Raw genomic sequence first — 16,754 nt, forward strand, 5'->3', positions numbered from 1 at the left:
CTACAGCGGCAGATGACCCAGAAACCTGCCCCCCATGTTATGTAAAATCAGAATTTTGGTACTTCCCAATAAATCCCTTTCTCCGATTCCACAGGGGACACTGGAGCGCAGTTACGCCCTTCAAGGTTTGGCACCAGGCTGCCGTTATGAGCGCATCTAGCGCCTCCGAAACTGGAAAGGTCACCGGCAAGCATTGGTTGGTGCCAAACCTTGAAGGGCGCTCCAGTGTCCCCTAGTGGATGAAGGAGAAATGACGCCATAACCTTGAGTTGTATTTTATATCCTCCTGCAATGATTAATATGGAGCAGAGAGATTATATATGGAGATTATTTATTATTCTGCCAGCTCCCACAGCTAGTCGTAGACCGGGCAACCTCGCTGTTTGGCTGCCTGCGTTTTATTTCTTGGAACTTAAGTTTGTGGTACAGTAAATGGGATATTCTCAGGAATGAACCCTTGTGGAGGAGTAACAAGAATACACTGTATACATGTGCGTCTGTCTTCATGTATGTTTTAAACTGGAAAGAAAACATTAAATCTGTATGTTGTGGGAAACAAATGATTTATTTATCTAGGGAAATAAAGCTTTTATATTGGGCTTACTTAGTGTGAAAGTCCCTTCTATTGGATTGGGCTCCTCATCATCATGTGACGTTGTGAATGTCTCATTAACCCATGCTAGTTCTCCTTCCTACTTTTCTTCTTGGCCTGTTCCTCTTTTTTCCGTCTCTCCCGCCCAAGCTGCCTATACCGCAGCCTCTTGGGGTTCAAGCCATAGGCCCACAACCTGTGCCCGCTAAACTCTTGCCCTCCTAGTCGCACTTTGGTGCCCAGCAGACGAGGACCACCGTTTCGTTTTAATTTCTTCCGCTTGTCTTTCAAGTACAAGTCTTTAACCACCACCTCCGTCTTTGTAGCTGGGACCACTGCAGAGTCTTTTTCCTCCTTTGGTACTTTATGGGTGGTTGGCGTGTCTTTCGGCTTGTACTCCTCATTGTCAACTTTAGTGAGTGCCGCCTGTTGATTCACAATGACTGCCTCCGCTTGGACTGGAACATCAGCAGCTGGAGCCTGTTTCTGACCCAGGTCCATTGGTGGTGTTGTTTCTACCACCGATTTCAGAGCCAAGTTCCTCTCCTCCTCTTGGTGCTTTAATCTGTCCCGTCGTTTCTTGCCTACCTTAAACTTGGAGGAGGCTGTAGACCCTGGATTGTCATCACTAAGGAAAGGATGAAACAATTATATGTAACGCGAGATCATGGAGAGACGCACTTGACACAGAACACCAGGAATGAGCCTATAAAAATGTTGCTGCCACAGAGGTTCTAAAAAAAGGGACTTGGAATCTCTTATTGGGTCACAATTCCAAAAAAGTGCAAAAAAAAATTGTCAATACCAAAAAATACTAGAGAGCAAAAATAAGATTTTACTCACCGGTAAATCTATTTCTCGTAGTCCGTAGTGGATGCTGGGAACTCCGAAAGGACCATGGGGAATAGCGGCTCCGCAGGAGACTGGGCACAACTAAAGAAAGCTTTTAGGTCACCTGGTGTGCACTGGCTCCTCCCACTATGACCCTCCTCCAAGCCTCAGTTAGGACACTGTGCCCGGACGAGCTGACATAATAAGGAAGGATTTTGAATCCCGGGTAAGACTCTTACCAGCCACACCAATCACACCGTACAACTCGTGATACTATACCCAGTTTAACAGTATGAAAACAACAGCCTCTCAACAGATGGCTCAACAATAACCCTTTAGTTAACAATAACTATGTACAAGTATTGCAGACAATCCGCACTTGGGACGGGCGCCCAGCATCCACTACGGACTACGAGAAATAGATTTACCGGTGAGTAAAATCTTATTTTCTCTGACGTCCCAGTGGATGCTGGGAACTCCGAAAGGACCATGGGGATTATACCAAAGCTCCCAAATGGGTGGGAGAGTGCGGATGACTCTGCAGCACCGAATGAGAGAACTCAAGGTCCTCCTCAGCCAGGGTATCAAATTTGTAGAATTTTGCAAACGTGTTTGCCCCTGACCAAGTAGCCGCCCAAGATGAGCCCACCTTCCTTGTGGAATGGGCTTTTACTGATTTAGGATGCGGCAGTCCAGCCGCAGAATGCTCCAGCTGAATTGTGCTACAAATCCAGCGAGCAATAGTCTGCTTAGAAACAGGAGCACCCAGCTTGTTGGGTGCATACAGGATAAATAGCGAGTCAGTTTTCCCGACTCTAGCCGTCCTGGAAACATAAATTTTCAAGGCCCTGACTACGTCCAGTAACTTGGAATCCTCCAAGTCGCTAGTAGCCGCAGGCACCACAATAGGTTGGTTCAAGTGAAAAGCTGATACCACCTTAGGGAGAAACTGGGGACGAGTCCTCAATTCCGCCCTATCCATATGGAAAATCAGATAAGGGCTTTTACATGACAAAGCTGCCAATTCTGACACACGCCTGGCTGAAGCCAAGGCCAGTAACATGACCACTTTCCACGTGAGATATTTTAGATCCACGGTTTTAAGTGGCTCAAACCAATGTGATTTTAAGAAACTCAACACCACGTTGAGTTCCCAAGGTGCCACTGGAGGCACAAACGGGGGCTGAATATGCAGCACTCCTTTCACAAACGTCTGAACTTCAGGTAGTGAAGCTAGTTCTTTCTGGAAGAAAATCGACAGAGCCGAGATCTGTACCTTAATGGAGCCTAATTTCAGGCCCATAGTCACTCCTGCTTGTAGGAAATGCAGAAATCGACCTAGTTGAAATTCCTCTGTTGGGGCCTTTTTGGCCTCACACCAAGCAACATATTTCCGCCATATGCGGTGATAATGCTTTACAGTCACATCTTTCCTGGCTTTAATCAGCGTAGGAATGACTTCCTCCGGAATGCCCTTTTCCTTCAGGATCCGGCGTTCAACTGCCATGCCGTCAAACGCAGCCGCGGTAAGTCTTGGAACAGACAGGGCCCCTGCTGCAGCAGGTCCTGTCTGAACGGCAGAGGCCATGGGTCCTCTGAGATCATCTCTTGAAGTTCCGGGTACCACGCTCGTCTTGGCCAATCCGGAACCACGAGTATTGTTCTTACTCCTCGTTTTCTTATTATTCTCAGTACCCTTGGTATGAGAGGCAGAGGAGGGAACACATAAACTGACTGGTACACCCACGGTGTCACTAGAGCGTCCACAGCTATCGCCTGAGGGTCCCTTGACCTGGCGCAATATCTCTCTAGTTTTTTGTTTAGGCGGGACGCCATCATGTCCACCTGTGGCCGTTCCCATCGATTTACAATCAGCGTGAAGACTTCTGGATGAAGTCCCCACTCTCCCGGGTGGAGGTCGTGCCTGCTGAGAAAGTCTGCTTCCCAGTTGTCCACTCCCGGAATGAACACTGCCGACAGTGCTAGTACGTGATTTTCCGCCCATCGGAGAATCCTTGTGGCTTCTGCCATTGCCATCCTGCTGCTTGTGCCGCCCTGTCGATTTACATGGGCGACTGCCGTGATGTTGTCTGACTGGATCAGTACCGGCTGGTGTAGAAGCAGGGATTTTGCCTGACTTAGGGCATTGTAAATGGCCCTTAGTTCCAGAATATTTATGTGTAGGGAAGTCTCCTGACTCGACCATAGTCCTTGGAAGTTTCTTCCCTGTGTGACTGCCCCCCAGCCTCGAAGGCTGGCATCCGTGGTCACCGGGACCCAGTCCTGTATGCCGAATCTGCGGCCCTCTAGAAGATGAGCACTCTGCAGCCACCACAGCAGAGACACCCTGGTTCTTGGAGACAGGGTTATTAGGCGATGCATCTGAAGATGCGATCCGGACCATTGGTCCAACAGGTCCCACTGAAAAATTCTGGCATGGAACCTGCCGAAAGGAATTGCTTCGTTTGAAGCCACCATCTTTCCCAGGACCCGCGTGCAGTGATGCACCGATACCTGTTTCGGTTTCAGGAGGTCTCTGACTAGAGATGACAGCTCCTTGGCTTTCTCCTCCGGGAGAAACACTTTTTTCTGGACTGTATCCAGAATCATACCCAGGAACAGTAGACGTGTCGTCGGAACCAGCTGTGATTTTGGAATATTCAGAATCCAAACGTGCTGGTGTAGCACCTCCTGAGATAGTGCTACTCCCACCAACAACTGCTCCTTGGACCTCGCCTTTATTAGGAGATCGTCCAAGTACGGGATAATTAAAACTCCCTTTCTTCGAAGGAGTATCATCATTTCCGCCATTACCTTGGTAAACACCCTCGGTGCCGTGGAGAGTCCAAACGGCAGCGTCTGGAATTGGTAATGGCAATCCTGTACCACAAATCTGAGGTACTCCTGGGGAGGATAGTAAATGGGGACATGCAGGTAAGCATCCTTGATGTCCAGGGATACCATGTAATCCCCCTCGTCCAGGCTTGCAATAACCGCCCTGAGCGATTCCATCTTGAACTTGAATTTTTTTATGTATGTGTTCAAGGATTTAAAATTTAAAATGGGTCTCACCGAACCGTCCGGTTTCGGTACCACAAACAGTGTGGAATAGTAACCCCGTCCTTGTTGAAGTAGGGGCACCGTGACTATCACCTGCTGGGAATACAGCTTGTGAATTGCCTCTAGCACAGCCTCCCTGCCTGAGGGAGTTGTCGGCAAGGCAGATTTTAGGAACCGGTGGGGTGGAGACGCCTCGAATTCCAGTTTGTACCCTTGAGATACTATTTGCAGGATCCAGGGATCCACCTGTGAGCGAGCCCACTGATCGCTGAAATTTTTGAGGCGGCCCCCCACCGTACCTGGCTCCGCCTGTGGAGCCCCACCGTCATGCGGCGGACTTGGAAGAAGCGGGGGAGGGCTTTTGCTCCTGGGAACCTGCTGTTTGTTGCAGCCTTTTTCCCCTACCTCTGCCTCTGGACAGAAAGGACCCGCCTTTTCCACGCCTGTTTTTCTGAGTCCGAAAGGACTGTACCTGATAAAACGGCGCCTTTTTAGGCTGTGAGGGAACATGGGGTAAAAATGCTGACTTCCCAGCAGTTGCTGTGGAAACTAGGTCCGAGAGACCATCCCCGAATAACTCCTCACTCTTATAAGGCAAAACTTCCATGTGCCTTTTTGAATCTGCATCCCCTGTCCACTGGCGAGTCCATAAGCCTCTCCTAGCAGAAATGGACAATGCACTTATTTTAGATGCCAGCCGGCAGATCTCCCTCTGTGCATCTCTCATGTATAAGACTGCGTCTTTTATATGCTCTATGGTTAGCAGAATAGTGTCCCTGTCTAGGGTGTCAATATTTTCTGACAGGGAATCTGACCACGCAGCGGCAGCACTGCACATCCATGCTGACGCAATAGCTGGTCTAAGTACAATGCCTGAGTGTGTGTATATACAGACTTCAGGATCGCCTCCTGCTTTCTATCAGCAGGTTCCTTGAGGGCGGCCGTATCCGGAGACGGTAGTGCCACCTTTTTAGACAAACGTGTGAGCGCTTATCCACCATAGGGGGTGTCTCCCAACGTGACCTATCCTCTGGCGGGAAAGGGAACGCAATAGTAACTTCTTAGAGATAACCAATCTTTTATCAGGGAAGGCCCACGCTTCTTCACACACTTCATTTAATTCTTCTGATGGGGGAAAAACTACGGGTAGTTTTTTCTCCCCAAACATAATACCCTTTTTAGTGGTACCTGGGTTTATATCAGAAATTTGTAACACCTCTTTCATTGCTTCAATCATGCAACGAATGGCCTTAGTGGACATTAGACTAGACTCATCGTCGTCGACACTGGTGTCAGTATCCGTGTCGACATCTGCGTCTGCCATCTGAGGTAGCGGGCGTTTTAGAGCCCCCGATGGCCTTTGAGACGCCTGGACAGGCACGAGCTGAGAAGCCGGCTGTCCCGCATTTGGCATGTCGTCAAATTTTTTGTGTAAGGAGTCGACACGTGCACGCAATTCCTTCCATAAGTCCGTCCACGCAGGTGTCTGCCCCGCAGGGGGTGACATCCCTTCTATAGGCAACTGCTCCGCCTCCACATCATTATCCTCATCAAACATGTCGACACAGCCGTACCGACACACCGCACACACACAGGGAATGCTCTAACAGAGGACAGGACCGACCAAAGCCCTTTGGGGAGACAGAGTGAGAGTATGCCAGCACACACCAGAGCGCTATATAATGCAGGGACTAACTGAATTATGTCCCCTATAGCTGCTGTTATATATACTGCGCCTAAATTTAGTGCCCCCCCCCCTCTCTTTTTTACCCTTTTCTGTAGTGTAGACTGCAGGGGAGAGCCAGGGAGCTTCCTTCCAGCGGAGCTGTGAGGGAGAAATGGCGCCAGTGTGCTGAAGGAGATAGCTCCGCCCCTTTTTCGCAGACTATTCTCCCGCTTTTTTATGGATTCTGGCAGGGGTAATTATCACATATATAGCCTCTAGGGCTATATATTGTGGTATTTTTGCCAGCCAAGGTGTTTTTATTGCTGCTCAGGGCGCCCCCCCCTAGCGCCCTGCACCCTCAGTGACCGGAGTGTGAAGTGTGTATGAGGAGCAATGGCGCACAGCTGCAGTGCTGTGCGCTACCTTGGTGAAGACTGATGTCTTCTGCCGCCGATTTTCCGGACCTCTTCTTGCTTCTGGCTCTGTAAGGGGGACGGCGGCGCGGCTCCGGGACCGAACACCAAGGCCAGTTCCATGCGGTCGATCCCTCTGGAGCTAATGGTGTCCAGTAGCCTAAGAAGCCCAAGCTAGCTGCAAGCAGGTAGGTTCGCTTCTTCTCCCCTTAGTCCCTCGCTGCAGTGAGCCTGTTGCCAGCAGGTCTCACTGTAAAATAAAAAACCTAATTATATACTTTCTTTTTAGAAGCTCAGGAGAGCCCCTAGTGTGCATCCAACCTCGGCCGGGCACAAAATCTAACTGAGGCTTGGAGGAGGGTCAGTGGGAGGAGCCAGTGCACACCAGGTGACCTAAAAGCTTTCTTTAGTTGTGCCCAGTCTCCTGCGGAGCCGCTATTCCCCATGGTCCTTTCGGAGTTCCCAGCATCCACTAGGACGTCAGAGAAATATAAATAAGTACTGACACTAATGACCACAACAGATTCTGGCCATAATATTAGGAAATACAATATTATTATTAATATTTAGATGTGTAAATGGCCATTTCCCTAAAGAAAACACACATAGGCCTAAACTCAACCACAGCATTGCCTTAATGAGCCATCAGTTACAAGTTGCAATTTGTAACCTCACTGGAAATGTGCCAGAAAACATCACAGAATAGAAGTGGTCACACTGGCCGGCAGGACCGCCACCCGCAGTATCTGCTCACAGCATAACAAAGGGCCACATACAAGTATCTACTACATTGCCACTAACTAGGAATTTAAGGGTTCCAGAATAATTTAATTTACTATTGGGACAATTATGTTAAAAAATATTGTGATCATAATTTAAAATCTTATGTTGAGGCCATAGTAATTAATGATCGGACATAATGATCACGAGGTCATAAAAAACAATTGCATGTCTATTCACAAGTATAGGTAGCCTTATGGGTTCAAAGGCACAACTTCAGATCTGTTACTACAGCTCTCACCGGTATGTAGTCAGGATGCCGGCAGTCAGCGCCGACACCCATGGAGTGGGAATAGAACCTGTGGCGAGCACGCAAGGGGCTTCGCACCGGCATTCTGGCAGTCGGGATCCCAGTGTCTGTATTCTGACCGCCGGGATCCCGTACACAACCCCTCTCACTGGCACTTCTGACGCATTTCATGGGTGATGAAACTGGAGTTTCATCAGAGGATCATTGGAAACATTTTATGACTGAGGGATCATCAAGGCAATACTTGTGGGTTCATTCATGTACACTATATACCTAAGTGCCAGTTGGCATTAATTGTGTAGCTCTTTCGTGGATAACTGAATGGCACATGGTTTTCTATGTAGGCTCTCTTTGGGGAAATAGAAGTTTGCACAATTTGCTGAATATTTAAAAATATAGTTTGTGATTTATCTATACATTTCCTAATTTTATTGTGGTGAGAATCATTTGCTCAGAGTGAAACATAAGTATGCATTACTCAACAAGTGTCTTAGCTAATCGGATTCTGTAGATTAAAGCATACAGCCGCAGTTACCGGAGGAGAGTGACGTACTATAAGGTTATTACACACAGTGCAGCAGCACAAGAGAAGTTTAACATTTTAGGTGCGGGAAAGAGGCCTCCTAACAACCAAGGGAAACCGACATTAATGTTACAGAAACTCTTTACCATAGAAAAGCTGTCTGCATTCAAAACCTAATGATGGCCATTGGTGGCTAAACATCAATGGGCACCATCGCTGGTGAACCTTGATGGTATGAAACCGTTCACAGGGAAGAGGGAAGCCATGGATGGCTTCACCCACCGGTGGTCTTCCCTGCTCTATGAATTAGTAAGTTGTTGGCCAATCAGAGCTGAGGGTGGAGCTAGGCTCCATACCTGGCTTTAAGGAAGGAGGGGGGGAAACAACCATTGTGGTTTCTCTCCCATCACTGTCAAAACTATTTAACATCGGCCATTATCCATCAATGTTTTGTAAACGATGGTCAATGGCCATCACTAGCAAAGCTCCACAGGAACAACCATATAACATCTATCAGACATACACTGGTGTAGGGAAGGAACTCACCTCTGGGACAGAGACTTTAAGATTTGCTGTTTCTTCCATGAATTTTGTCCTTTCTGGGTGTAGATATTTTTATCGAACAGCTCCTCTTTCTCGGTTCTGTAAGAGAGATTACATTTCTTCACTTTCCAGACATGCAGAGTTACCTTTAGCCAGTGCCCATTACTATGAGACAAGCAGTTAGGCGCTGTAAACCGTTGCCTAAGGGCACCATGACCCCTGCTCCGTTACATTTGCTATGTTCGGCTCTGGTTCCCAGCGGCAGTACCCAGGTCTCTCACCTGTACATACACGTTTTCCTTAGGGAGCACCATCGATTCAGATCCTTGTCATCAGCCTTCAAAATCTAAAGGATAAGAGGTGCACAGTTATACGATAAAGCTCAACATTATCCAGAGTGTCGGATACGCAGCAAAGCAACTGTGTGCCACCAGTGGAGGCTGGGCCTTTCCATGTGACATGCCGAGTCTCCATCGCCTCTGCAGCAGCACATCACTGCCCCCCTCCAGTATTGCAGGGACCTACATGAGATCTATTGAGGGCCTGTCACACCTCCATACCTCTTCTGTGGCCAGTCCAAAGTCACAGGGAACCACCTGACGGTACTTGAATCGACATGGAAGATCATCCACTATATCCTCGCAGTCTAGCTTGTAATACTCCTCCACATATTCTTGGAACGTTTTATCATCTGCAGGAGACATGAGGGCCAGTGTTTTGTCAGAGCCATTTAATTGAACTTCTACCCCAAGAAACATGGACATTGGTCCTTCAGAAGGCAACAATGCCCAAAAATGAGGCTTTCATCAGAAAAAATGCAATACACTCCTGTGTATAGATGAAGCATGTTGTAATAATCCTACGCCACAAACAGCAATCACATATTTCTCGTATTGTACCCAGTGACTCAGGATGCTGAAGTAAAGAACAATAGCAGCAATGCATGTGGTTTCTCACTAATACCCCTTTTCCACTAGCTCTTAGAAACACGGGTAAATGTGCGGGGGAGCGCATTTACCCGTGTTTTTTCCTTGTGGAAAAGGGTCCCCCGGCAAATTCCCGGATCAAGTGATCCGGGAATCCTACCCGGGTAGCTAGCCGGGTTGAACACGTGTTCAACCCAGCTAGCTGTCGAGGCGACACGGCTCCCGTTCACAGTGTATAGGGAGGGCGGCGCTGGGAGATCATGTGATCAATATGCCGGGTTGGTGAGCGCTGTTCAAAAGGGGGCGGTAACACGGGTCGCAGCCGTGTCAGGCGACACGGCTGCGACCCGTGCTAAGTGGAAAAGGGGTATTAGCTAGTAGATAATTTCCGTTACCTACGAGGCAGCAAGCCAGTTACTGAGATCAGTAGTGATGAAAGATGTTTTCAAGTACCTTTTTGAAAATGTACATTTCTCCATGTAATATTACAGAGAGTATGCCAGACAGGTGTGAAGTGGACCAGTCACCGACACTCACACATTACCAGAATCAATACTAATAACTTGGTGATTTTAAACATACTGGATATCATTTATTGGACTGAAATGGAAAAATATTTTAGGTGCATAAAAAGCAGGTTGCCCGATAGTGTATATATTGAGAGTTGCTGTCTAGGTTATAGAGCAGTACAAACCCTTATACATGGAGTATATGCTTCCATCCATTGTTGTAACTTTGCTCAATCATGGCATTCTCATAACTCTTTATTTGTATAGCGCTTACATATTACGCAGCTCTTTTATTATTCAATCAGTCCCCAGTACGTTTTTGGACTGTAAAAAAAAAAACATTGGAGCACTCTGAAAAGCCTGCATACAGACTTAAAATATACAAACTCCACACAGACAGCCCTAGTCAGAACTGTTTCCATATCCCCAGTGCTGTAAAGCAGCAATGCTAACTACTGTGCCACAGAGATATATTCCCAAGAACTCATCATTACCCTCTGTATAATTGCACCCACATTTCACAAAGCTGACACTATCATGTGACCCTTTCACACCTACTGACCTGGGTTAAAAACGGGCTTCTTCCTGCTGACAGCCTCTGCGAATTTAGATTTCTTTCTCTTCTTGGCGGCCTTCTCTTGCTCTAATCGCAGCCTCTTCCTTTCTTTACGCGTTGGCGCAGGAGGGGCCTGGGGGTCATATTCTACGTCCATCTACGAAAGGAAAAAATATAAATTTCTCTAACGTCCTAAGTGGATGCTGGGGACTCCGTAAGGACCATGGGGGGGGATAGCGGCTCCGCAGGAGACTGGGCACAAAAGTAAAAGCTTTAGGACTACCTAGTGTGCACTGGCTCCTCCCCCTATGACCCTCCTCCAAGCCTCAGTTAGATTTTTGTGCCCGAACGAGAAGGGTGCACACTAGGTGGCTCTCCTGAGCTGCTTAGTGAAAAGTTTAGTTTTAGGTTTTTTATTTTCAGTGAGACCTGCTGGCAACAGGCTCACTGCACCGAGGGACTAAGGGGAGAAGAAGCGAACTCACCTGCGTGCAGAGTGGATTGGGCTTCTTAGGCTACTGGACATTAGCTCCAGAGGGACGATCACAGGCCCAGCCATGGATGGGTCCCAGAGCCGCGCCGCCGGCCCCCTTACAGAGCCAGAAGACTGAAGAGGTCCGGAAAATCGGCGGCAGAAGACGTCCTGTCTTCAATAAGGTAGCGCACAGCACCGCAGCTGTGCGCCATTGCTCTCAGCACACTTCACACTCCGGTCACTGAGGGTGCAGGGCGCTGGGGGGGGGGGGGCGCCCTGAGACGCAATAAAAACACCTTAGATGGCTAAAAATACATCACATATAGCTCCTGGGCTATATGGATGCATTTAAACCCTGCCAGTTTTTCCTTAAAAAAGCGGGAGAAAGGCCGCCGAGAAGGGGGCGGAGCCTATCTCCTCAGCACACAAGCGCCATTTTCCCTCACAGCTCCGTTGGAGGGAAGCTCCCTGGCTCTCCCCTGCAGTCCTGCACTACAGAAACAGGGTAAAACAAGAGAGGGGGGGCACTAAATTTGGCAGATTAATAATACAGCAGCTATATAAGGGAAAAACACTTATATAAGGTTATCCCTGTATATATATAGCGCTCTGGTGTGTGCTGGCAAACTCTCCCTCTGTCTCCCCAAAGGGCTAGTGGGGTCCTGTCCTCTATCAGAGCATTCCCTGTGTGTGCTGTGTGTCGGTACGTTGTGTCGACATGTATGAGGAGGAAAATGGTATGGAGGCGGAGCAATTGACTGTAATAGTGATGTCACCCCCTAGGGAGCCGACACCTGACTGGATGGTCGTATGGAAGGAATTACGTGATAGCGTCAGCACTTTACAAAAGACTGTTGACGACATCAGACAGCCGGAAAAACAGTTAATACCTGTCCAGGCGTCTCAAACACCGTCAGGGGCTCTAAAGCGCCCGTTACCTCAGATGGTCGACACAGACCCAGACACGGACACTGACTCCAGTGTCGACGGTGAGGAAACAAACGTATTTTCCAGTAGGGCCACACGTTACATGATCACGGCAATGAAGGAGGTTTTGAACATTTCTGAAACTACAAGTACCACAAAAAAGGGTATTATGTGGGGTGTGAAAAAACTACCCGTAGTTTTTCCTGAATCAGATGAATTAAATGAGGTGTGTGATGAAGCGTGGGTTTCCCCCGATAAAAAACTGCTAATTTCTAAAAAATTATTGCCATTATACCCTTTCCCGCCAGAGGTTAGGGCGCGTTGGGAAACACCCCCTAGGGTAGATAAGACGCTCACACGCTTATCAAAACAAGTGGCGTTACCGTCTCCGGATACGGCCGCCCTCAAGGAGCCAGCTGATAGGAAGCTGGAAAATATCCTAAAAAGTATATACACACATACTGGTGTTATACTGAGACCAGCAATCGCCTCAGCCTGGATGTGCAGTGCTGGGGTGGCTTGGTCGGATTCCCTGACTGAAAATATTGATACCCTGGACAGGGACAGTATATTATTGACTATAGAGCATTTAAAGGATGCATTTCTATATATGCGAGATGCACAGAGGGATATTTGCACTCTGGCATCAAGAGTAAGTGCGCTGTCCATTTCTGCCAGAAGAGGGTTATGGACGCGACAGTGGTCAGGTGATGCGGATTCCAAACGGCATATGGAAGTATTGCCGTATAAAGGGGAGGAGTTATTTGGGGTCGGTCTATCGGACCTGGTGGCCACGGCAACGGCTGGGAAATCCACCTTTTTACCCCAGGTCACCTCTCAGCAGAAAAAGACACCGTCTTTTCAGGCTCAATCCTTTCGTCCCCATAAGGGCAAGCGGGCAAAAGGCCACTCATATCTGCCCCGGGGCAGAGGAAGGGGAAAAAGACTGCAGCAGGCAGCCTCTTCCCAGGAACAGAAGCCCTCCCCCGCTTCTGCCAAGTCCTCAGCATGACGCTGGGGCCTTACAAGCGGACTCAGGTACGGTGGGGGGTCGTCTCAAGAATTTCAGCGCGCAGTGGGCTCACTCGCAAGTGGACCCCTGGATCCTGCAGGTAGTATCTCAGGGGTACAAATTGGAATTCGAGACGTCTCCCCCTCGCCGGTTCCTGAAGTCTGCTTTACCAACGTCTCCCTCCGACAGGGAGGCGGTATTGGAAGCCATTCACAAGCTGTATTCCCAGCAGGTGATAATCAAGGTACCCCTCCTACAACAGGGAAAGGGGTATTATTCCACGCTGTTTGTGGTACCGAAGCCGGACGGCTCGGTGAGACCTATTTTAAATCTGAAATCCTTGAACACTTACATACAAAGGTTCAAATTCAAGATGGAGTCACTCAGAGCAGTGATAGCGAACTTGGAAGAAGGGGACTATATGGTGTCTCTGGACATCAAGGATGCTTACCTCCATGTCCCAATTTGCCCTTCTCACCAAGGGTACCTCAGGTTTGTGGTACAGAACTGTCACTATCAGTTTCAGACGCTGCCGTTTGGATTGTCCACGGCACCCCGGGTCTTTACCAAGGTAATGGCCGAAATGATGATTCTTCTTCGAAGAAAAGGCGTCTTAATTATCCCTTACTTGGACGATCTCCTGATAAGGGCAAGGTCCAGGGAACAGTTAGAGGTCGGAGTAGCACTATCTCAAGTAGTGCTACGACAGCACGGGTGGATTCTAAATATTCCAAAATCGCAGCTGATTCCGACGACACGTCTGCTGTTCCTAGGGATGATTCTGGACACAGTCCAGAAAAAGGTGTTTCTCCCGGAGGAGAAAGCCAGGGAGTTATCCGAGCTAGTCAGGAACCTCCTAAAACCAGGCCAAGTGTCAGTGCATCAATGCACAAGGGTCCTGGGAAAAATGGTGGCTTCTTACGAAGCGATTCCATTCGGCAGATTCCACGCAACAACTTTTCAGTGGGATCTGCTGGACAAATGGTCCGGATCGCATCTTCAGATGCATCAGCGGATAACCCTGTCTCCAAGGACAAGGGTGTCTCTCCTGTGGTGGTTGCAGAGTGCTCATCTTCTAGAGGGCCGCAGATTCGGCATTCAGGACTGGGTCCTGGTGACCACGGATGCCAGCCTGAGAGGCTGGGGAGCAGTCACACAGGGAAGAAATTTCCAGGGCTTGTGGTCAAGCCTGGAGACATCACTTCACATAAATATCCTGGAGCTAAGAGCCATCTACAATGCTCTGAGCCTAGCAAGACCTCTGCTTCAAGGTCAGCCGGTGCTGATCCAGTCGGATAACATCACGGCAGTCGCCCACGTAAACAGACAGGGCGGCACAAGAAGCAAGAGGGCAATGACAGAAGTTGCAAGGATTCTTCGCTGGGCAGAAAATCATGTGATAGCACTGTCAGCAGTGTTCATTCCGGGTGTGGACAACTGGGAAGCAGACTTCCTCAGCAGACACGACCTCCACCCGGGGGAGTGGGGACTTCACCCAGAAGTCTTCCACATGATTGTGAACCGTTGGGAAAAACCAAAAGGTGGACATGATGGCGTCCCGCCTCAACAAAAAACTAGACAGATATTGCGCCAGGTCAAGGGACCCTCAGGCAATAGCTGTGGACGCTCTGGTAACACCATGGGTGTACCAGTCAGTGTATGTGTTCCCTCCTCTGCCTCTCATACCCAAGGTACTGAGGATCATAAGAAGGAGAGGAGTAAGGACTATACTCGTGGCTCCGGATTGGCCAAGAAGGACTTGGTACCCGGAACTTCAAGAGATGCTCACAGAGGACCCGTGGCCTCTACCTCTAAGAAAGGACCTGCTCCAGCAGGGACCCTGTCTCTTCCAAGACTTACCGCGGCTGCGTTTGACGGCATGGCGGTTGAACGCCGGATCCTGAAGGAAAAAGGCATTCCGGATGAAGTCATCCCTACCCTGATCAAAGCCAGGAAGGATGTAACCGTACAACATTATCACCGTATTTGGCGTAAATATGTTGCGTGGTGCGAGGCCAGGAAGGCCCCTACAGAGGAATTTCAACTGGGTCGTTTCCTGCATTTCCTACAAACAGGACTGTCTATGGGCCTAAAATTAGGGTCCATTAAGGTTCAGATTTCGGCCCTGTCGATTTTCTTCCAAAAAGAACTGGCTTCAGTTCCTGAAGTACATACGTTTGTCAAGGGGGTACTGCATATACAACCTCCTTTTGTGCCTCCAGTGGCACCTTGGGATCTAAATGTAGTTTTGGGATTCCTAAAATCACATTGGTTTGAACCACTTTCCACTGTGGACTTAAAATATCTCACATGGAAGGTGGTAATGCTGTTAGCCCTGGCTTCAGCCAGGCGTGTCTCAGAATTGGCGGCTTTATCCTATAAAAGCCCTTACCTAATTTTTCATACGGACAGGGCAGAATTGAGGACTCGTCCTCAATTTCTCCCTAAGGTGGTTTCAGCATTTCACTTGAACCAGCCTATTGTGGTGCCTGCGGCTACTAGGGACTTGGAGGACTCCAAGTTGCTGGACCTAGTCAGGGCCCTGAAAATATATGTTTCCAGGACGGCTGGAGTCAGAAAATCTGACTCGCTATTTATCCTGTATGCACCCAACAAGCTGGGTGCTCCTGCTTCTAAGCAGACTATTGCTCGCTGGATTTTTAGTACAATTCAGCTTGCACATTCTGTGGCAGGCCTGCCACAGCCAAAATCTGTAAATGCCCATTCCACAAGGAAGGTGGGCTCATCTTGGGCGGCTGCCCGAGGGGTCTCGGCTTTACAACTTTGCCGAGCAGCTACTTGGTCAGGGGCAAACACGTTTGCTAAATTCTACAAATTTGATACCCTGGCTGAGGAGGACCTGGAGTTCTCTCATTCGGTGCTGCAGAGTCATCCGCACTCTCCCGCCCGTTTGGGAGCTTTGGTATAATCCCCATGGTCCTTACGGAGTCCCCAGCATCCACTTAGGACGTTAGAGAAAATAAGAATTTACTTACCGATAATTCTATTTCTCATAGTCCGTAGTGGATGCTGGGCGCCCATCCCAAGTGCGGATTGTCTGCAATACTTGTACATAGTTATTGTTACAAAAATCGGGTTATTATTGTTGTGAGCCATCTTTTCAGAGGCTCCTCTGTTATCATGCTGTTAACTGGGTTCAGATCACAGGTTGTACGGTGTGATTGGTGTGGCTGGTATGAGTCTTACCCGGGATTCAATATCCTTCCTTATTGTGTACGCTCGTCCGGGCACAGTATCCTAACTGAGGCTTGGAGGAGGGTCATAGGGGGAGGAGCCAGTGCACACCAGGTAGTCCTAAAGCTTTTACTTTTGTGCCCAGTCTCCTGCGGAGCCGCTATCCCCCCACATGGTCCTTACGGAGTCCCCAGCATCCACTACGGACTATGAGAAATAGAATTATCGGTAAGTAAATTCTTATTTTCTCTTACGTCCTAGAGGATACTGGGGTACCATTTAGTACCATGGGGTATAGATGGGTCCACTAGGAGCCATGGGCACTTTAAGAGTTTAATAGTGTGTGCTGGCTCCTCCCTCTATGCCTCTCCTACCAGACTCAGTTTAGAAAATGTGCCCGAGGGAGCCGGTCACGCTTAGGGAAGCCCATGAAGAGTTTTCTGCATTTATTTTATGTTTGTTATTTTCAGGCAGGGCTGGATGGCACCAGCCTGCC

At 48.7% G+C, this 16,754-nt stretch overlaps 1 protein-coding gene across 1 annotated transcript in view; it reads right to left on the bottom strand.

Annotated features, from left to right (window-relative positions):
• Nucleotides 1–544: 544 nt before the first annotated feature.
• KRI1 (KRI1 homolog) overlaps nt 545–16,754 on the bottom strand; it is a 35,118-nt gene continuing 18,908 nt past the window's right edge. Inside the window, exons 15-19 of the mRNA XM_063931391.1 lie at nt 10,656–10,806; nt 9,219–9,349; nt 8,940–9,004; nt 8,662–8,757; nt 545–1,220 (exon numbers count right to left, since the gene is read on the bottom strand). Of these exons, the coding sequence (XP_063787461.1) occupies nt 680–1,220; nt 8,662–8,757; nt 8,940–9,004; nt 9,219–9,349; nt 10,656–10,806 (984 nt within the window). The 3' untranslated portion in view covers nt 545–679. The remainder of the gene's footprint in view (nt 1,221–8,661; nt 8,758–8,939; nt 9,005–9,218; nt 9,350–10,655; nt 10,807–16,754) is intronic.

This window comes from Pseudophryne corroboree, chromosome 6, assembly GCF_028390025.1.
Source record: "Pseudophryne corroboree isolate aPseCor3 chromosome 6, aPseCor3.hap2, whole genome shotgun sequence".
Classification (NCBI taxonomy): domain Eukaryota; kingdom Metazoa; phylum Chordata; class Amphibia; order Anura; family Myobatrachidae; genus Pseudophryne; species Pseudophryne corroboree.